Raw genomic sequence first — 22,781 nt, forward strand, 5'->3', positions numbered from 1 at the left:
TATATATACTGACTAGATGCCGCCTTCTGCTTCTCAGCGTACGTCAATAGCGCCGCCATCTTGGTCCGGGGTTTCTGACCATAGACATAATATAGTCTGACAAGCAGCCAGACCTGGTATGTTTAAAACATAAAAAAAATAATTAAAAAAAATGTGTTGTTGTATCATAAATATATGTCTGACATTTATAATAAACCAAACGGCTTGAAAATCGGTTGAATATTCTGTGAGTTATGGCGATTTTAATGGTTGACACGCACAAGCAGAACAGCGGGGGCGTGGTTTTGGTGATTCCTAAACGGACGGAGGGGGCGGGTGCTTATCAGCTGTGGAATTCAAACAGAAATCGGAAGTCCAGCCGCCTGGGAATTGCACCTTAAGTTTATGGGTTTTCCTTATATTGTAGCGTCACTGATGATTAACTGATGACTAAGCACAGGTCTATATTTAACATCCATCAGAAGCACATGGAGGAGTTTTTATCAACAGAAAATCCTTCCAGTGTCTATGTTCAGATAAAGACTTTTCACCGCTTCATCAGTCAATCATTCATTGATACCGCGGCTTAAGAAAGTTCCGTCATCCTGGATTAGCAAGCATGCAACGGACTAAACCAGGATTCACTGATGAGGCTTAGTCAAGATTCGCCTTTTCAGTTATCCTAGATATCTTAATTTCACTTTTGTGCATTAGCCCCTTGGTCTACATCAAGTTCGTCTGTATATTATAATGTAGGGCCTATAGGCTAACAGTTTGAATGTGTTCACAGCTGTATCCTCCATGGACTTTAGGCCTAAACACTGCTAGCCTGTTAAATTGTTGTTTTTGTCTCCTGTTACTGATCATCATTGCAATTCAAAACCTTACCACTGTAGACTTCACTCAGCTCCAGTAGTTGAGGGTTTCATTAGGTTACATAATATTTTATTTGAGGCTCAAACATGTTTATTAAGTTTCTGTTATTTATTTTGTCCCAGCTGTCTAGAAGCCCATTTTAGCCAGGGAAACTCGCTTAGAGTTGAGATACTGTCTCATATGTTTTAATCACTTAATCACTATCTAATCTTTTGACTTGATGAGTTCATAGTTCTTTCATCCACTTTAACCTTTTACTTTGAATCTCGTGGTTTTTCTGAGCCAAGATATTGACACGTGTGTGTGTGTGTGTGAGAGAGAGAGAGAGAGAGAGAGAGATTTGGAAAGGAGAAATGATAGCCTGATTGAGTTCTTTGTTACACATACTGACTTACTAACTAAATACACTGGACAGGAGCAGACTTGTGGTGTTGTGTATTGTGGCTTCTCTTGAGCAATGTAATCTCTCTTTAACACCAAGATCGTGGCTGCTTGACAGTGATATGTTATGACAGTGTAATACTATTGGTGTGACAGAGCCCCAACAGATTTGCATCAGTATACATTTTACTTATTTGATTGATTAGTCCTATTGAGATCAAATATCTCAATAGGACTAACATAATTAAAAACAATAAATATTAGAAAAGATTATATTAGAAGACTGCTGGGATTTCACCAGAACTTTAATGTAACAAGGCTTGAAGCTGAAGTTCGGATTGTGGTTTATTCCAAGCATGTAGTACATTGGGAACCACAAATTGCACATGAGGACATCCAACAATGTTAACAACAGTGAGTAAGGGGACTAAAGATGGTAATGAATCTCAATGCCCCATGGTACACACTATCCAGGATCCACAGACAATAAGCAGAAGCATTCATATACAGTACATCTCCATCATCAATAACAGGCAAAAAGGTTGTTATCATCAATTTGTTTCACGTGAAAAGTAAGACTTGTTTCTATTAAAATCCTAATAAGATTTTCATGTTTTTTGTGTGGTAAAGAACAAACATTATGCTTTATCTGCATTTAAAACAAGTTGCAAATGACAAAGTTGTTCTCGTACTCTATCAAACACAAGTTGTATACTGAAAGGCCTCAGCAGAAGTAGGTGCTGCACAGCATATGACAGTGTCATCAGAATTGAAAAGTTGAGTTCTGAATATTCTGACTCCCCGTGACCAATCTCTAAAAAATTAAACACAATAGATAATTTGTGCATGGGGGGCGTTCAGATGTAGTCTCTCTTGCGCGCACAAACCCATTACTTTCATGTGCGTGTAACGGAGGTGCACTCACTCACCCATAAAGGACGTGCAAACCGGCTGCCAAGCGCTCATTGAGCTCTTGGCACAACGGTTTGCATCATTGCCTGCTGTGCAGGAGACCATGCTTTGAACCCCACCTGGGGCAGTCCGTATCGAGAAACACAACGCAGAGTTTCCAGATTGACATCGGCTACATGCGCTCACAACTGAAAGCGCCGCCGTAGTGGTGCGTATTCGGTGCGACATAGTTGATTCCTGCTTCTCCCGCCAGTGTTGTTTCAGACCCCGGTTCTCCCTCGGCCTGTATCTCTCCTAACTTTTTCACACGGAGCTCTGCCCTGTTTGAAAAGAGAAGGAAGGCCGTATGTGGAAAGACATCGCCTCTGCGATGTAGAATGTGTGTTATAGAAGAGACACACACATTCCAGGACTACTGACTTGTATCACCAGAATAGATATGTCCTGTGATTTTTAGCCTCCTTAATAGAGGGGGACAATGCCTGACAGTGCAGCTATCAAGATGCCTTTGACACCTTGGCCACAAAAAATAAACAAACGGGAAAGGGAAAGGGAAAACCCCTTATTTATTCTGTCTTGTTCTCTTTAATTGAAATACAGGCCTTAAATTCATTTGCCTGGGGGCTACTTTTATTCATGGTAAAATAGCTGGTTGTTTACTATACAAGTGCACTATATTAAATGTTTCCTGCGTTGAAAATTGACAATAGATATGAAAATGCACTTTGTTGATTTTATTTAATTGACATAGGGGTAGGCTATAAGACACCATTTGGGCTTTATAAGGTTCGGACCAGATGAAAGTTTAGTAACTGGACCTCAATGAATTTTAAAGGGCCCATATTATGCAAAATCCACTTTCTATAGGTTTTGTAGTGGTCCTATGTGTTCCCGTGGCCTTTCTATGACGCCTGGAGGTGAAAAAGTCTGTTCACTCCCTTAATTGATTTCTACACTTTTTTGAGACCGTGTCTCCAAACGGGCGAATTGGAAGTGCTGGCAGACTTGACGTCAGGATGCGCTGAACTCAAGTGACTCCACCTCCCGGTACTTCCTTATACTCCCCCTGGACCAGTCTGGAAAACCCTGAGCTCCACCCGCTGACACTTTTCCGGTACAGAGACCCCCCCCCCATCCACACACACGCTCTCTCTCTCTCCCCCCGTCCGTCATTTGACATGAAGATGCGGTAGATACGGGAGGAGCGGTCGGTACCGCGGCCACCAGATGATCGATTTGAATCATTGACTGAAAAACAGCCGCCTGTCATTAAAAATGAAATCGCGGATCAGAGAATATTGGAATGATACCGCTTCTCATCAGCGCAGCGGTCCTCATCACGGAATGAGAGACATCTGAACGAGGAAGTCTCCTCTCCCGGCGCAAAACCACCTCAATATTCTCATCAGTCCATACAACAGTGCACAGTTTGTGCTGCGCTCCTCAGTTTCACTTGGTTTTTTTTATTTGACAGTTTCACACAGAACTTTCTGATGGTAGTAGGAGTCTCTCCATGTTTCTCCTTCTGCCACAGTAAAAAAAAAGAAAAAGAAAGAAAGAAGGAACATTTAGGCTACATTTTTTCAGACAAGATGCCAGTCTCAGAATTTTTTTTTTTTTTTTTCGGAAATCAATGCCCGACCCCTGTCCCAATGTCAACACTGGCACATGTACCTGTAGTGAAAAACACACCCTCTCCCCGTGACAGATGTGGAGTGGATGTGGTTTACACATCTTATTTGCATTTCAAGGTGCAGACACAGAAATGGCTCGTTCTCAGGAGAGCTCTGGAGAGCCACTTTTAGATTACTGAGATATAGAGCTGCAGATTGATTTGGGGACAATACACTAGGAATACTATATGGTTGGACAACTTAGAACCATGTGAAATGGTTGAAAAACAGCATAATATGGGACCTTTAATTGAATACCCCTGCTCTATTTGAACAGCCTGGTTCTGCTTGTAAGATAATTTGCAAACCACACAACTGCTTGATGACAAACAAGATACATTCCAAGATACATTCGATCATAACCTGCTCTACCAGTATAGTGGCCACTGTAAACAGTACAAAATTTCATAAAAGCCCAGAAGATGTTGTGACAGAATGTTGTGTTAGTGCCATGAGTTTGTTTTCATTGCCAGTGGCTGTTTTGTACAGAGAACAGTACCAACGGGTAGCATGGAGAGAAGCTGTCAGACACATAACATGCAAATTAAGACTACTTTCACTCTTGACCTACTCTTGGACATCAGGTTATAAAGAATAAACCAGCATCATTTATGAGTGAGATGATAGGCCATCAAGACATCCAGTAGCCTATTGCATTGCGCTTTACAGAACAAAGGGACCAAACAGCTCACAACAATGAGATAAAGAGGAGAACAGAAACCCCCTTCTATAATGAAGAATCCCCCAATATACCCAGACTCTGTGTGGTCAGATTTTTCAACTGCCCCAATCGGTCTCATTCCTCCACAGTATACTAGAGCCACCAAAGCCCCTCACTGTTTGGGTAAAGCCCACCCTTTAGTTACAATTAGTGTGAAAAATTTCCTGAATTTGCCTCTTTTCAATTCCTGGGACAAAAGAGCCGCCCTCCTGGGAAATCCCCCCCAAAAAACAGGAGGATACATTTTAATATTTCTTTATAGATTGACAGAAAAACTATATTTTATCATATAAAATGTTTTAGGGTTTGTAGGAGGAAGAAAACAAAGTGTCACACACCTCACTGCACATTAATCGAACCCAACACTTGTAAACAAAGTAAGAGTAACGATAATAAAGTTCAATTAGAGCCATGGACCATGGCTCATCAGAGCACCTTAACAGTCGTCATACTGTACATTAACAGCCTAACATTACCTCAAACATGCATTATAAAGTAGCATACAAATAACTTTATACCACTACTCATTGTGCTTTATAGTTCAATCTGAAATTCTCATCCTCATACAGTAGATTTCAATGCTCACTTTTGGTATACTCATGCATGGTAAAAGTACCTGTTTTCACCATCACTTCACATGCAACAGCAAGCTGACTCTGCTTTTGCGCAGCATGATACTGAACCATTTTGGATATATCAAAATGGTTCTTAGGCATGTTATAATTTTAATTGTCTTTGTGCACGGCTGATGGATTGTAGGCGATCTAAACAAGGAAATTATACATTTCACACAGTTTATTGAGCATGTCCCAGAAACCTTTTTTTTCTTCCTGGTATTTAATTTACTAACCATTATTTTTATTCATAAATTCAAGGGTAAAACACATTAAATCAAAAAAGCAGCATTGTGCTAATGAGTTTTACTTGAGTTTGCATCAAAATCAAATGTCGGCAAGTCACGTTTTTCTTAAGATTTTTTCCTTCCTTTCACTCACGTGTCCTCTTGCTCCAGATCTCCAGCATTCTGACCTTGTCTGCTTCCTGCAGTTGTGATTATGTATCCCGCCCTGCCTGTCTTCATCTGCCAGTCTCTCCGCCTTCCCCTCCCCAGTGTATTTAGTCTCTGTGCTCCCCCTCTTCCGTGCCTGTTCGTCTCCCCTAGCTTGCTCCCGCTTCCTGTCTACGACTGTATGCCTAAAAGACAGACATCACCTATGGCTGTGCTAACTTTGTTTTTTGACTCTTTTCTTCACTTGTTAATCTGTTAAATCCAAGTCAAACTAAATATGAATTGTAGCAGAGAGTATTAACAGAGTTACCCCCCTCCCCCCTTTCTGCCTCCAATTTCCTGTCTCTCTGTGAACTCTCCTGTCCATTAACTCATTGAGTGCCAGCCCTTTTATAAAATGGTCAGTGACTTGTGCCGGCGTTTTGGGGGCATTTTGAGTAATATTTCAAGACCCACAGAATATTTTGTACTATGACTCTGAAAACACCAAATAGCTCAAAGGAAAGAGGAGACTCTCTATTTAACTAGGGAAAAACCATTTGTTTGTACCTTGTTCCATTCTTGATTTATCTTAAGTTGAATAGAGCCTGGTTGCACCAAAAAGACCACTTTTTTTCTAGAAAGCTGAGAAAAATGAATTTTTGTGAAAGAGAGGCTCCCAAGGAAAAACAGTGATTTATCCATTTTAATTTTGGCTTCAACAACATGTAAGACGTCTGAAAATTTCATTTCACATGTTTTTTCATTGTACAATAAAAAAAAAATACAACAAGTAGGAGTCCTACTCTGCAGTGATGCCTGCTCTCCTACTTCTCCTCCTGCAGTTGCTGCCCCCTCACCCTCTCATACCCCCCCCTACTCACCCCCTCCCCCTTCACCCTCTCTTAAGCCGTTTTCCCACTAAAATTAGCGGGTCGACGCGGGTTTTTTAAACGCGGGTCGACCCGCTAACAATCGGCATTTGGCCCCTTTCCCATTGACCAAAATGAGCCGAGTCTGACCCCCGCTGAGGGATCAGACAGAGCATAAACCAGTCGCCCCGCTCTCATCCGCGGTGCAAGAGACACACACAGTCATGCCACAGCCGCCCGCCGCGGAGTGTCCGTCCGCCGAGGCAGACTCTCTGGCTGGCTGACCTGGAGCACCAGGACCACGGAGGACAGAGAGTCTGCTGCGGCCGGATGACGGACGTCCGCGGCACAACACGTCAGTTAAACAGACTGTCGCTTCTTTTCTTTTCTTTTTTTCTATCGTTTTTGGTCAGTGTTCTCTGATCTTTTGATCCCAGTCTCGGATGAGAGCAGAGCGGAGCAGAGCTTTGTTTTGGTACGTGATATGAGACGCGACCGGCGCGATGACGTAGCCTCACGTAACGTTCAGTGTCATCACGTAAATTAGCGGGTTGACGCGGGTCTGGCGTTCCCACTGCAAGCCGAGCAGAGTCGAGCCGATTAAAGGCGATTTTAACCCGCGTCGCTTGCCGAGTCTTGTTAGCGGGTTTAAACGGGTTTTTTGGCCAGTGGGAAAGGGGTATTAGCTTGGTGCTTTTATTTTGACGGAAAGGCCTGTCTCTCTCCCCCTGGATCCGGTTGCTTACCAAAAGAGCAAGCAATCTGGAAGCAAATGTTCTGACATAGTATTTTCAGCAAGTGGAGTAGTTGGCTGACCAGGCTGAGATACAGGCTCAAATCAGGTTGATGTTGTCACATGAAGTTCCTTCTGCGTCTGTGCCTGACGCAGATCGTTGAATGATGCAACTGAAAAACTGATTGATGTGTGCTTTAAGTGTCTCAAGCACAGATGGGGAAGTGCCAAACAAAAGAGTAACATCATTTGTTATTTCTGTATGTAAAAACTGAGTGGGTGGATAAAGAAGAAGAACCTGTGGGGCTGTCCGACTGTGAGAATGAGCCAGAGATACAAACATTTCTGTCTCCACCCAGCCTCAGCATCAAAAAATTCCCAAATACAGATGTGCAATACAGTATACCTAAGAGGACTGGAGTCACTGCCAGAGGTGCTTCACGTCAACTTCCTTCAGTTTTTCCTTTATAATATATATACATTTTTCTCTGAAAATATATTTCTAGTAGAGCTATTGACATGACATTTTCGCCAGATGTTGGCATCAACCCAAGTAATGCACACATACAAAGAAATCCAAACATTTATCTACATAAATTAAGTTATGTGTAATAAAGTGAAATGACACAGGGAAGAAGTATTGAACACGCTTACTGAAATTTATTTAAACCTTTGTTGGTGATTACAGCCTCAAGACGCCTCCTGTATGGAGAAACCAGTCGAATACATTGCTCAGGTGTGATTTTGGCCCATTCTTCCACACAAACTGCCTTCAAATCTTCAAGGTTCCGGGGGTCTCTTCTGTAAACTCGGATCTTCAGTTCTTTCCAAAGATTTTCAATTGGATTCAAGACGGGCGATTGACTGGGCCATTCTAGCAGCTTTATTTTCTTAAACCAGCTGAGCTTTCCTTGGCTGTGTGCTTGGGATCGTCGTTTTGCTGAAAGATCCACCCTCTTTTCATCTTCAGCTGCCTGGCAGATGGCAGCAGATTCTGATCAAGAATGTCTCGATACTTTTCTCCATTCATTTTTCCTTCAATGATATGAAGTCTGCCAGTACCACATGCTGAAAAACAGCCCCACACCATGACGTTCCCACCTCCAAACTTGACTGTTGCTATGGTGTTTTTGGGGTGATGTGCGGTGCCATTTCTCCTCCAAACATGTTGTGTCTTACGACATCCGAAGAATTAAATTTTGGTCTCATCTGACCAGACTATGTTCTCCCAGAATGTTATGGGTTTGTCCAAATGTTGTGTCGCAAACTTCAAACGAGCTTCAACATGCTTTTTCTTCAGAAATGGAGTCCTGCGTGGTGTGCGTGCATGGAGGCCATGGCCAGATGATGGCCCCAATGGTGCTCACTGGAACTTTCAGAAATTTTTCACTTCACTCAATTGAGCCTATCAAATCGTTTGTTTACCCTGCGCTGCCAGTGCGTCCGAGAGAGAAAGAGAAAGGAGAAGTGATGACAGCATGTCTTGTTCCAAGAAAAAAAAAAAAAGTTGCTGCTGAAGTGAAAGGCGAGCCGCCGGGCGGATTGTGGCCGCTGCCTTGGTTAAAGCATGAGTGAGAGAGAGAGAAATCAATCAAATGAGGAAATAAACGTGAAAAGGCTACAAGTAGGCTAAATGAAAATAAATGAATGAATTTATATATGCACATTCATTTATCGATTGATTTACTTACTGATCTACTACAGGTGAGATTGTTTTTAGAGTAGATCTTTGTCTGGTCCCAACTTTTAAATTTCCACCGTTTGTGCGGGGTGGATCAGCATTGATAACTGTCTGTGAACTGACACTGGGTTGGAAATTCCAAGATGATCTCATGCGCGTTGAACAAGATAGGGGGGGGTGGGGGGAAAGACAGAAAGTGAAAGTAAAGCTGTCAAAAAGAGAGAGTCTTAGTGCGCCAGATCAGAACAGAGACGTCGCGGAGAACACAGCACGTCTGGGTGAGTCCAGTCTGTGTGTGTCTGTATGTCTGTCTGTGTGTATATGTTAACTGAGCTGGGACCTGTTTAAACCTTCAAACGTGGTACCTTCATTACTGCGCATGCGACGCAGGACTTGGAGAGGAGATAAGTCCGGCCCGAGGAGCTCCTGCACCCGGGAGAGAGTTCAGGACTGGAGCCGCATGTGTGGAGCCTGTGTGTGTGTGTGTGTGTGTGTGTGTGTGTGTGTGTGTGTGTGTGTGTGTGTGTGTGTGTGTGTGTGTGTGTGTGTGTGTTCGTGTGTGTGCCTCGTCGGCGGCGCAGGAGTAAAAGGCGGCGTGGGTGCTGCTGCGCTCCAGCCTGCACGCTGTCACTGCATGGACTTTTTCTCTTCTTGTGCAAGTCTTCTCAGGATTAAAACACACAGCACGGGTCTCCTGCAAGTCCTCCATTGGGACTGACAAATTGTCAGCGCTGGAAATCACTGCGTGTCTTCACAGCCGCGGTTTAAATGCAACGTGACCCTGGAGCGCGGAGGGGGCGAGTAGTAGATTATAGATTTAGAGTAAATTAAATCTGACAAGAAGAGTCATTCATGATTGATTTCATCTTTGAAGTTGAATTATGAATAGGCTAACTAAAGATGCAGGGTGATACTTTTGTACAGTAACAACATATGACAGTTTTACACTGTCATTGTTTGGAAAAATGAAGCCTATCCAGTTACTCATTAACTCGGCTTTTCCCTATTGTACAGTTTTTGCTGCCCCCGAGTGGCAAAATTACCATAATAATAGTAACAATAATTTTATAGTAATAGTAAATTATTGTAAATTGCATCAGTCAAAGTGAACATAACAGAGGACAGCGGGGACCTCAAGATTCAAGATTGAAGATACCTTTATTATCATCATACTGCATGGTGAAACAATACAACTCCTGTCACTGGGGGTTCTAACCCCGCCAGGGCCCTCCTTCATCCTGCCACTCATGGATGTTACCAACTGCAACATCCCCATCCCCCCTACCCTCTCTCTGTGTCTGCTACTGGGAACAGGTAAAAGCCACAACCATGAATGGATTGAATAGTTCTGCCCTACAAAGGCAAAGTGCAGTATCTGTAAAAATGCCAAACTGAGAAAAACAGCTTTTTGTGTTTTTCATTGTCAGGTTTAAGCATCAAATTATGAACAACTACCAAGTCTATAATTGATTAGATAAAGGTGGACTGAATTAAATGTATTTTAGTTTGTCTTTCTGACCAGTTTTGCACCATAAAATGGTTTTGGTGCAGATGCACTTTGGCACTTTGCCTTGGTTTTGGTGCAGATGCACTTTGGCACTTTGCCTTGGTTTTACTCCAACGGAATTATAGAGTAAATTCCAGAATGTAGGGAGTACAGTATTCTTTGCAGATACTGCACTTTGCTTTGGTTTCACAGAGCTTTTTTGGATGGACAGCAAAATAAAAAGCCCAATAAAGCCCCTTGCCTTGCCTTGCCTTCTGATAATCTTTCAATTGCTAGATGTTGATGCCATCATCATGTGATCACTGACTGCTGCTGGCGGCGCGTAGTCCAAACAATGAATGGATAATATCGCCGTTGCATTTTGCACACACTTTGCTGACGTTATTTTATATATAAAAAAAAAAACACACTGTTGCTCCTGTGCACCACAGCTCGGCTCAGCCCGGTGAGGTCTGCCTTGTCCTGACCTGCTGCTGTCATGTTGTAACTTGACGGCTGAGCACAGATGGAGTAAAGAGCTGCTTCATGTCAAAGGCCTGTAAAGGCCACACTGGCCCAGTGCCAGCGGCCTCAGATCAACCCGGCCTGGTCGCAGGGTAATGGGAGTGGAACGTGACTGAACACTTCCTGCCGAGGAAAGTGTGTTTCAATTTGTCTTTGTGTTATCTGGATGTGCTGTTGTTGTTGGCTAAGTAGTTCGAAGGGTGAGGGCAGCTGAAAACATTGGGCAACAGGAGACTCTGTTTATCAGGCAGCAGGGTTTGTTTTTTTAATGGTCTCTGTTCATACACATGTGTGTATAGTGAAATGGTGACTCATGAGAGGCTTCTTGCTTACTTGTTCCCTGTGTCATTTCACTTTAATACACATAATGTAATTTATGGACATACTGTATATGTTTTAATTTCCTTGCATGCGTGGATTACTTGGGTTGTTAATGATGACTGGTGATAATTTCAATATCAGCGTTTAAACAGCGGCTGTGAAGCCACAGAAATATACTTCCTGAGAAAAATGCTGACACATTCAATGCCTATTTTTCCCATCTGTTAGTCATGATCTGATGTAAGTGGTGAGCAACAAACTCAAATACTTTCTTTTTCTGTCTCTGGCTTTCTGCTTCTTTTTCTCTGTAGCCTGGGTCTGGCAGCATGACATCATGGGACTTGACCTCCCTGTTGCTCTTGGTAAGTGTCTCTAAGCAGAAATAATGATCTGACGATAGATAGATAGATAGATAGATAGATAGATAGATAGATAGATAGATAGATAGATAGATAGATAGATAGATAGATAGGTTCAAAGGTCAGCATTTATCATTCAGTCGACCCGCCATAAAGTGTGTGTTTAATGTCTCTTCAATACGTCTGCTAGATGCTCCTCAACAATGACCTGTCAGAGCAGGCCTGTCTGGATTACCTGAAGAAAGACAGCTTGGTACGTGTTTATTTACCTCTGTAGCTAAATGATTTATTAAGTGTTTTTTGTTGTTTTTGTAAGTCATGTCTAAAATGAAATAGCAGTGAAATGGTTACATAAGCCCTGAGAGTTCAATACAGTGCGACTTCAGAGAACTGCTTCATCACTTTCATGTTTCCAGGCTAAGCTAACAGTACACATTTGAAATAATATCTGAATCATGCAGTATGGACATCTCACATTTTTTTCAAACACAACTAGCGGGCAGCCAGCTTTTATATCTTGTTATGAATGTAGCCTACTGGTAGCCTTACCTCCAAGTTTGAGGTATCGTAGACGAATGTTAATGTTAAGACGGTAAGGCTGGGAAGCTTTATTTATACAGCACAGTTCCTACACCAGGGCAATTTAATTGTTTTTTTGTGTATGAGCTTTAGAAGGATTCTGCAGTGTCCTAAACAATGAAGCTTATCCTCTGTTTGTCTCTTTCTCTGATCCACTTAAAGGAGAAACACCCCATGTTGGATATGGTCCCCTTTGTAAAAGCCAATAATAATAACTCCAATGTAAGTTACCCAAACACTTTTCCAATATCTAATTCAATGTAACTGTGTAACTGCATTTAATCATGTGTACTGTACTTTTTCCAATACAGGAGGGAATAATATGCACTCTAATGTCTGAGTGCAAGAACAAAAAGGATAGCATGACATGCCATCTGCCAAGCGACTGTCTTGAAGTGAGTAAATGACACAAGGCTACTACTCAAATTATGTCATGTTTGCTTTTGTAATGTTCAATTTGCTTGCTTGGTCATGACTGTCTTGAATGATTCTATCGTTCCACGCTTCAGAGAAAGCTAAGCAGTTATTGTATCTGATTATCTTGTTAATTTCTTTTCCACCTCAGGAAATAATGCCTGAAAAATACAAGGGTGAGAAATGGAGGGAAGAATGCGAAAATAAGAGTGATTTCAACATCTCTCTGTATCATCTCGTGTGCTTAATGGTCCAAATATTACCTCCTCGCATTGACAGAAAAGACATATATGAAGGTATGCATCACACTGATCCTCACTAACCAGTCAGTGGTGGCTGATTGACCTGGACGAGTCTACTGGTCTTACTAGCTATACAGACATCACATACATACACCTCACTGGATCAATGCATGGTAACTGAGCTTGCTAACGTTTTTGAATAAAAATAGACCCGTCCGGGTGAAGGAGCCATCACTTAAATATTCCTGAAACAAATACCTGAGATGCTCCGTCACTTAAGTGAAATCAGCAGAGACTAAATACCTCATGTTATTAAAGCATATGAATGTCTCGCTTGTATATCATGATGGGGACGAAATATAAAACAATTCTACGGTGAAATCATGGAATCATCATCACTCAAAAGCTGCTGTTAAACTGTCAAATTCCTAATTTCCTTCTTTTTTTTGTCTTTTTCTTGCATCACAGGCTGCCATTACGGTGAGTCCACATGATGTGTTGTTGTTGTTGTTGCAGAATTGTGACAGCTGGCAATGAAACTTTTTTTTTTAACAGTGTGAGTTTATGAAGTTTATTACCTTAACTGATACCATGTTATTCTAATCTTTCTAGAAGGTGTATGCAACCTGTATTCGAGTATAGCATCTCAAGGTAAGACATGCTTAAGAGGTACATTTGAAATTGCAATCCAGCATGCTGCAGTTCCCCCGGCTCCCCACACAGTTACACGTTTCAAATGTACAGACAACTACTACTAATCAAATATTTTACCCCATTTATCCCACAAGAATCTTAATTCTTTCAAAACCAGGGATAAACCATGACAAAGCACACTTATGTGAACACTGTATCCAGGGCCATTGTATAGGGGAGAAAGGTGATGATAATTCTAGGGGCCCAGCGCCCAGTGGGGCCCATAAAAAACCCCAGTAGTCTAATCTTTGTATGACTGATGTATTCTGCACAAGACCCTGACTAATACTCATAGTACACTGTAAAAACTCAACATCTTTCCAAGACTATTTGTCTTATTTCTTGTCCAAATGTCTAATTTCTAGTCAAAACTAATCTCTTTCCACTTAAAATAAGACTCATTACCTAAAAATTAACTTGTTTTTAGATAATTTTCACTTAAATTCACAATAAATAGAAAAATCTGCCAGTGAAAGTAAGTTTTTTGTGCTTGTAATAAGGAAGAAAAACTTGCTTCACTATCAGATTTTTTCTACTTATTCCAAGTGAAAATCTGCTTGAAAGAAGTAAAAAAGTGTCTAAAAACAAGCTACTTTTAATATGATGTGTCTTATTTTAAGTATAATAAGATTTGTTTTGACTAGAAATTACATTTTGACTAGAAATAAGACAAATATTCTTGCTAAGATACTTGAGTTTTTGCAGTGTAATGCTGCATTAGCATCAAAACAAAGAAGGCTAAATAAAAAACGATAATACATACGTAGTCTAAGAAAAAAAAAGGAAAAGTTAGGGGGAGGGGCCCACTTTAGTATTCTTTAAGGGGGCCCAGAATTCCTAGCAACGGCCCTGACTGTATCTTTCAAGTATCCACTACATTTCTATTATGTAATCATTTCTTTGAACCACAGCCTCTAGTCAGTTAAATGATTTTCCTTTATTTTGGGAAGTTTTATAGACCATACACTATGTTTATCGCAGGAGACATCACACAGCCACTCAGTCAGTAATGTTGTGTTGAAGTTCAGTTTGAACTTGGAAATAGACCAGCGGGGCTGCATTAGCTAGAAGAACTTTCTCCTTCTGAAAGCTTGCTGTGGAAAAACAACATAAATTAGTTTTGGCAAATTTCTTGTTGGCAAAGACCATATTGTAAGATTTTATCTCTGACTGCGAATGCCTGCCATTTTAGCTCAAACAACAACAACATGGCCACCATCATCAACAGCATCAGAAAGAACATCCACAGCGCCAAGTACACTGTTGGCAGAAACAACAGGTACACTGACGCAAAATACCAGAACCACAGCACCACGCACACCGCTGCCGCAAACGCTACCGTCAGCATCATCTACACAGCTGCCGAAAGCGACACCAACAGCACCACGTACACTGTCACCGAAAGCGACACCAACAGCACAAGAGCAAAAAGCAACAACAACAAACTTACAGAGCAATGGTAAGATGGATACATGTATGTCTGATCACTAAACCTAAAACGGTCTTGGTGTCTGGAGCTTGTTGTGTTGCCCATGATCACAATATAACACCATCATCATCATAACACCTGCCACTGTCCGTGTGATGCTCCTGAATCTTTCCGTTGAGACCCTGCTGTGTGCACCGCTCCCCATCGGAGGGGGGCTTTAACCAAACAAACCACCTTTAAGCATCTTGTCAATCAAAGTGCTTGTCCCCAAGCTGGAAAACAAAACACATAGGAAATCTAAACAGCTTTCCTATGTGTTTTGCAGTGCACAGCTGCTTCACCCCTTTAACTTTTTGGCATTTAGCAGAGCGAAACAGGAATATGGTTAATTCTACATTACCTAAGATAGTGGGAAAACTGACCTATTCCGAAAAAAATTGAATGATATATGACCCTAAATGATATTAGTTTGGTGGACCTGAGAACTCAATATAATTCCGCAACCCCCTAACCCTTATCCTCAAACATCATTGTAAACTGCAAATATTCCCAACAACCAAATACAGGAGTGAATTGTGTGTAGCCCAGAGGTCAAAGGAAGTGTCTCCAGGAGACACAAAAATGAACATGAGTCCTCAAGGCCACTGTATTTTCATATGACAATGCCTAAAGCCAAAGGCTGGTGGGCTGACTCCCTTTAAGGAAGTGTGATTCACAGGCTGCAGAAAACAATGTAGATTGTTGTGGTGGTTGTGCAGAGAATGGGGTCTTGCTTTCTAACATGTTGTCAGTGCATGTTGCGTGCTGCTGCATTTGAGGCTGATTCAGCATTTTTTCATTGTTGCTATTAGTCATTAACATCTTCTCTAGCTGCATATGTCTGCTGTGTCTCTTGTAGTGGCAGCTGCATGCAGCAAATGAAATCTAACCATTCACTAAACATGCAATGGGTTCTGTTTGTAGCGTTTTAAGTAAGGAAGTTGTACTAATGTATGGTTTGTTTGTTTTTTCTTTCCATAGTCGCAGCCAATAAAATGGGTAAGACCTTCTATTTTTTAATTTTTATTTTTTTAATGCATCCACGGATAAGAACTTCACAATACTATGTACATGACTGAATTTAATGTGAAAAAATTACCAAAGAAATAAAATCAACAGTAAAATTGCAGAGTGTTCACTACTGTTGACACGAGTGGCGGCCATCTTGAATTGTTATGTCGGGGCTTGTCCGACTTCAGCGGGTCTTTAAGACTAAAATTATAACTCGGCAGTGTGAAAATCTGACTTCCAAGTACAACTGGAACACATCTTAATCATGACCTTTTTTAAAGGTTAGCTAACTTTTTACTGATAAAAAAGACTATCAAAGTACATTAAAACGACGACTAACAGAACATAAACAATCTCTCTTACATTTACCAACGTTTCCAGCCAACACTTTCTTCTTTGACCTCCTCTTAATTGACATGTAAACAAACAAAATGCCCCCTTGTGGTCTAAATGTGTAACATCACATACCAGTAATACATGAAATCATGTATGGAAATAACTTTACTTTTACTCTGTATTTTAATATTGTCTGTCTAATATATTTAAACTATCTGAATGTAAATCATGAAATAGAATCCATAAATAAATAATGATTTCTAAATAAATAATAATGAACAAAGTATATGTGTTATACAGGTTTAGGGTTTTCCCAAATAATTGGTATATGCTTCTGTTGTTGTAGCCTGTTTTTGCTAACATTAATGTTAGTTGTCTCTGTCTCTGATCTCTCCATAACCAGGTGAATCAAACCTAATGAATTTATTGTGGTTGTCAATGACCTTCAACGTTGTCGGGCCCCTGCTCGTTTACCTTTTTATGCGACGGAGGGCAAAGAACCAGACACCAGTAGTACATGTGAGCAAAAATATGTTTGTTGTTTAAATTGAATGCTCCATTCAGATGAGGACAGATGTGCATACACGGCTGTACTATGAGTGTTATCAGCACAAAAGCCAGATTGCAAAATACATCTCTGAGGTGCATGGAAATGCACCGGCAGTGATGTTGATCATGACAATGCATTTTTTTTTTTTTTTCAGGATGGACAATGGGAGGAGGATCACACAGGGACACACTTGCAGGTACTATTACAGATATTTTGCAGTCATGGTTAAAAACCTGTATCTGGCATTAAGAGCACAGCACTTACCTACTAATCCTCCACAGAGTCTTCCTCATCTGAACGCTTCATTGTGAGTATAGATTAGGGCACGATCCTGTTCTTCCTGGCAGTTTGTTTTCAAGCTCGGTCAGATTAGATAAGACCTCCCAGACCTCCATAGAGATTCAGTGGGGTTTATACTGTTGCCTCTGAAGAGTCAAGAGATTTCCTGAAGGCCCTAACGCCACCCATGTTTTGTCTTGGCTGCATGCTTTTGGTCACGATGTGCAGACAAATTGAGTTGCTCTCAGGCTTGTGAATTCTCTTTGGCATACTCCAAGCTAGCTCTCCCATGTGATTCATTCAAAGTCATCTACATCTAGAAGCTGAGCAAGTAAAATCATGGTTGATGGGGCTCTGCAGAGATGGTTTTCTAATGTCTGCAGAGGAGTCTGTGGCCTGGCTAGAATGACTGTTGGGTTCTTGAGTCCTGTTGGTCCCTCACTTCTTCCATTTTTCAGTTTTTCAGTTATTGAGGCTGCCAAAAGAAATAGTGAGACCTTACATAACCAGTCTAACCATTCAAAATTATGTGGAATTAATTATGGTTGCTGTGGGCTGACTCAGGTTAAGTTCCAGACATATTTCAAAGATCATTAAGACTGTGCCGAGAGGTGGGAGAGTGGTTAGAGAGCATGTCCCACATGGACTCTGGCCCCTGTGCAAGAGGTCACTGGTTTGACTCCCAATGGAGACAATCTTACTGCATGTCTGTTCCCCTACTCTCTCTCCCTATTTCCTTTTGTACCTCTACTGTTCTATCAAATGAAGGCAAAAAAAAAACCATATTAGAATAAATTAGGGCTGCCCCCAAATAGTCGACCAAGCACTGGTCAACCAAAAAATCATTAGCTGTCAGGAAAAAAAACCAAACATTTGCAGCCTTGTTTTGTCAGAATCAAGTCAATTAAAGGAATAGTTCACCAAAAAATGAAATTCAGTCATTAGTGACTCACCCTCGTGCTGATGAATACTCTGGAGTAGTTTTTTATTCCTCAAAGTGCATCTGGAGACCCCGGAGGTTGGTTCCTACTACGAAAACTTTATATGAGAGTAATACTGTAGGGCCCGACACACAAACGTCCATAAAACTACACAAAAAACCTTGTAATATTCCTCCACACTGCTCGTCCACTGCAATCCAGGGAAGGGATATAGTCCAGAGTTTACTCGAAACGACGTCATTTAGGACGTTCGCGCGCATGAACGTGAGAGCGCGCCCCAGGCAAATTCAATGCAGGACTGTTTAGGCTGTAAAAATGTCCTAAATTACGTTGTTTCGAGTAAACTCTGGACTATATCCCTTCAGGACACTTGGATTGCAGCGGACATCAGCATGATGGTGAGTCAATAATGACTGAATTTCATTTTTTGGTGAACTATTCCTTTAAGTTAGTCGACTATTCGCCATAGATGATGACTATTGGTCGACCAAGACAAGCTTTGGTCGGGGGCAGCCCTAAAATAATTGAATGCACCACACACTTTGGCTGAATTTGCTGTGCATGTGTTGAGCTTTCAGGGCCACTGTAGTTTGCAATGAAGTCTGCAACCCAGTAAAGCATTTCAAAGCTGAATGGAGTGTGAACAGGGCTGAAAACAATGAGTGAGTGCATTGTGGTTATAGAAACAGAGAAACGAATTCAGTCAAAAACTTTGTGTAAGAGCAATAATGGAGTGTGCACTATAAACCAAGCCGGTCTTTCCCTCAGGGATCTGAACCCACATCCCCTGCTCCTGTTTCAGCTCATTAAGCTGCTGCTGCTGCTGCTGCTGCTGCTGCTGCTGCTGCTGCTGCTGCTGCTGCTGCTGCTGCTGCTGCTTGCCTTCACCCAGTGCCAACCTTTAGTGAAATGTGTTTATTGGACAAGAGTTTTGTGAATTCAACACTGTATCTCTTTTTCAGTTCCAGAACATGCACAGTGGAACTGGAGCAGAAACAGTGCAGTTAATGCAGGTAATTATTATAATACTTTTCCTACAGAGTGCAGGGCATTTATAAGAGGCTGCAGATAGTGGACTTGTTTGAACTTGTTCCCGCTAAATATCTCCACATCTAAATGGGCTAGCACAATGATCCGTGCAAAACGCTGATGGCTCCTAAACAGTGCAGCTTTGATGCAGCACCATCAGCAACATGCAGATGCAATTTAGCAGTTGAGTTATCAAATGATAGCAAGCTGAAATAATTCAATGGGAGGCATTGCTTTCTGCATGTTAATAAGAGCTGGTGTTTTCAGCTTAATGCAGCAGCTTCACAGAGCTGCTGGCTTAGCTGTGTCTGATGGACCGACACTCACCCCTCTTGTACCTCTCTCTCTCTGTTGTAAAGATCGCAGAAACCGCCTCCGACATCACATCTGCAGCTGATCCGGCTCGGGATGAATACACAGAGGGAAATAGTTTGCCCAGTTAAGGACTGCACTTATAGCTGTGGCTCTGTGCATTGCCAGGAGGATCAGCTCCCACACTGCTTGGCAACAGGTGGTGCCTTTTCCAGAGGGGAAACACTCTAAACATGAGCATAAACTTCCAAGTGTGAAGAGAGTGAACATAATACAGCATGCCATCTTCCTCATCTTTGTAGCTGTGTGTCACAGAGATGAATCAGTGTATTCCCCCCGGGTCAGAAAAATGAAGGGCACCAAAGCCACGAGGTCACCTGGGAAGGAAATGTGTGTAGCTTTTACTGACCAGGAAGCTGACAGAATCAGAAACAGAAAGACACATAAGCGACTGTATACAAATGTTGACAGAAAGGGCACCAGTGTTCAGCACCAGAATTAATTAATGAATTGTTAAATGTCAAAACAAAAACATAATCAGATCTCAGATCTCTTACCAGAGAGGTTGTGCTTTTGGTGGGGCACTACGTCATTACCACAGATGTTACTGGTACTTTTTGTGTGCATCAGTGAATGCAACACAAAAGCAAACTCCAAACACTGGTGTTAGTTGTGGTGCTGTGCACACATCCTCTTAAAGTTTTTTACCGTATACACTCCACCTTACAGGAACCACTTTCCACAGTGTAACCAGATATCTCATAAGCTGTGAATAGACATCCATCATAGGAACAACGACAGACCATAGGACAAGTTCTCCCCTGACAAGCGCTGTTAGTACATCCAACAACAGTGCTCTTGTGTGTGTGTGTGTGTGTGTGTGTACATAATGTTCCAGAAAAGTTGCAAAGGGCTTTTAAACACATGCAACCGGACGCTAATTGTATATGCAGCTACTGTACCTGTTCAGCTTCAGTATTACTAGCCTGTTGTCACATCATGACTACCGTAAATATGAATCTTAAAATTAATATATTCTCAGACACATTCTTCTGTTGTTAAAGGCTTTGTGCAATGTTTGCATTGAGTGAAATGATGGTTGAATTCATTTTGAACAACTGAACAAAGTGATACTTCGCTTTTATATATTGTGAGTGAAACAGAATATTTATGGTGGTTTTATCTGCTACTGTCTGTGCGCCTTTGTGTGTGTGTGTGTGTGTGTGTGTGTGTGTGTGTGTGTGTGTGCGTGTGCGCGCGTGTGTGTGTGCGCGAAGTTGTGAGTTTTTGCACCTGTAGGTAAAGGTTGTGCTCTTGTCATGGCTGAATCATCATGTACAGACTGAAGTCCTAGGAAAGGCGACCATGGAGGCACTCATAATCTCACTGGTTGAGATTAATCTCTGTGATGTCAACAAAGACAAACAAACAAACAAACAAACAATTCAGTGTGAATTAGTCAGATCACCACAAATAATCACATAGTCATATACAAATTCCAGTGTGCCCCTACACACTTGAATTTGTACCAAAGTAAACTGTGGGAAAGGCTGAATGGATTGATTGATTGGTTGGTTGGTTGGTTGGTTGGTTGGTTGGTTGGTAGGTTGGTTGGTAGATAAAATAGATTTGTGTCTCACCATGTTGTGAACTAGTAACTAAAGGTTACTATTAACAAGCTATGGCTGGTTCCTGTGTTTATAGTATTTATCTTGTATATTTTTTTCTAGGTGTTTTTTTTTGTTTTGTTTTTTAAATGTGAAGAAATATTTTCATTGTACATTTACTACTGTATATTTGTCTGTCATACTTAATGTGATCATGGCTTCTGTCAGACTGTTAGGATGGTGGTGATTTTGGAGAGGATTAATACATTCTAGGTAGCTAGTAAGACAGATTGGTGTTTTGCTCCCGTCCAAGTTCACCTCACTGTCGTCAGGGCACTTTCATTGAACTGTGTGTTTTGTTATTCCGTCACTGCTGGAAAGTCCAGATTATAAAATTTGTCACATAGCAACTTTTAAATGTGTGTACAGCATGCATTGTGTAACAAATAAAGTTGACAGTAGTGACATTTCTTGTTCAGTGGTCATTTAGTAACTGCTTTTCATAGCTTTCTTTTATCTCTAGACATCTGAATTAGCTGTTATAAACTCCTGATCAAGCCCAATGCATGAAATGACAACAGCCACTGGATCAGTACCTGAGGAGCAGGAGCCTCTGTTTTCTCTGATTTCTTTTTCTCAGATGCATGGAATTTCCCTCCAGCTGAAAACTGCTGGCTGAATTTAAAATGAAACAACCAAATGATCTGAAACCTGATATGAAGATGGCCGGAGCATCAGTGATCCCCCTCTGATTTCTAAAGCTCAGAGTTGGCTGCTTTCCCTGGCTGTGTTGATCCCTACCAACACCACTGTGTTGCTTCTAATTGGAATGGGCAAACTGGTTGGGGATGTCTAGAGCCAAGACCTTTGTGCAAAATAATAAAAATTCTGATTCATGAGGTCTGAGCCCCGGTCCAGACCTCATGAAGGAGGAAATAGCCTAAGGAGACATGGTTATTTATGTTCTAACAAGGGCCCCTTTAGAGGGACTTCTTGGCACTTTTGTGCTGGTGTCTTTCTTCAGCCCCTGAGGTTGCCAATTGCACGAATGCTCTACATTGTTTTTTGCTGTTGTCTCTCTGAAAAGACACTACCTGACACTGTGTGACCCTGATGTCTTCATTATATTGACAATTTTAATCCGGCAGAGGTCCTCACCTTATCTCTAAGGGAGCGCCCCGGCCACCACCCTGCAGAGGAAACTCATTTTGGCCCTTTGTATCCGGGATCTTGTTCTTCCGGTCATGTCCCAAAGTTCATGGCCAGAGGTGAGGGTAGAATGGTGGAGTGGCCGGTAAATCAAGAGCTTCGTCTTTCAGGCCAAGCTCCTTCTTCACCACGACAGACCGATACAATGACCACTGCAAACGGGCCAGTGGGTGTTAAAGAGGAACTAAACAGGATTTTCCCATGGCTGCCATGAGTAATTGTGATGGTTAACTACATGACTTGTGACATGACTTGTGACTTGTAACAGTGAGAACGGAGGCTCTCTACCTTCACCTGGCGTCTCACGGCTGAAAACCAACCTTGCAACATCAGTGCATCCCCCGATGTCCCAGCTCTCGTCTTTGCACACCCCAACACAAACGCGCTCCGGAACCTGTAATCTTTTGTTTGTGATGGTTAAGACTACACAAACACACATGCCGTATATGTTATATAACTTTATCCACCACTCCATTTATTGATTTTTCGTCAGCTTCGTTGTAAACAAATGCACATGGGCGAGAGGAGTGTAACGAAAACAGCGGAAAAGCTAGCGGACTTGCAAGGGGTTGATTTCATCTGGTCATGTGGGCATCTTTTTCAG

At 41.7% G+C, this 22,781-nt stretch overlaps 2 protein-coding genes across 2 annotated transcripts; both read left to right on the forward strand.

Annotated features, from left to right (window-relative positions):
* Positions 1–9,023: 9,023 nt before the first annotated feature.
* On the forward strand, positions 9,024–13,003 carry LOC146983490 (uncharacterized). The gene is made up of 6 exons (XM_085785458.1): positions 9,024–9,094; positions 11,460–11,510; positions 11,698–11,760; positions 12,249–12,308; positions 12,398–12,481; positions 12,652–13,003. Exons 2-6 carry the CDS (start codon positions 11,475–11,477, stop codon positions 12,820–12,822), a joined length of 414 nt encoding a protein of 137 aa, XP_085641584.1. The 5' UTR covers positions 9,024–9,094; positions 11,460–11,474; the 3' UTR covers positions 12,823–13,003.
* LOC146983491 (uncharacterized) lies at positions 12,909–21,435 on the forward strand. Its single transcript, XM_085785617.1, has 8 exons — positions 12,909–12,915; positions 13,355–13,393; positions 14,628–14,894; positions 15,885–15,902; positions 16,654–16,769; positions 16,955–16,996; positions 18,983–19,033; positions 19,409–21,435. Exons 1-8 carry the CDS (start codon positions 12,909–12,911, stop codon positions 19,490–19,492), a joined length of 624 nt encoding a protein of 207 aa, XP_085641743.1. The 3' UTR covers positions 19,493–21,435.
* The last annotated feature ends 1,346 nt before the right edge of the window (positions 21,436–22,781 follow it).

This window comes from Trachurus japonicus, chromosome 8 (genome assembly GCF_045865225.1).
Source record: "Trachurus japonicus isolate A0001 chromosome 8, Traja_1.0".
Classification (NCBI taxonomy): domain Eukaryota; kingdom Metazoa; phylum Chordata; class Actinopteri; order Carangiformes; family Carangidae; genus Trachurus; species Trachurus japonicus.

What these genes read in the sequence shown, in the direction of transcription:
- LOC146983491 (XM_085785617.1), top strand. An exon ending in TTCGAGTATAGCATCTCAAG is followed by an intron (nt 13,394 to 14,627) that starts GTAAGACATGCT and finishes CTGCCATTTTAG; the next exon opens with CTCAAACAACAACAACATGG. An exon ending in ACACAGGGACACACTTGCAG is followed by an intron (nt 16,997 to 18,982) that starts GTACTATTACAG and finishes TCTCTTTTTCAG; the next exon opens with TTCCAGAACATGCACAGTGG.
- LOC146983490 (XM_085785458.1), top strand. Translation starts at nt 11,475, where the DNA reads ATGACATCATGGGACTTGACCTCCCTGTTGCTCTTG. An exon ending in CCAATAATAATAACTCCAAT is followed by an intron (nt 12,309 to 12,397) that starts GTAAGTTACCCA and finishes TTTCCAATACAG; the next exon opens with GAGGGAATAATATGCACTCT. An exon ending in TGCCAAGCGACTGTCTTGAA is followed by an intron (nt 12,482 to 12,651) that starts GTGAGTAAATGA and finishes TTTCCACCTCAG; the next exon opens with GAAATAATGCCTGAAAAATA.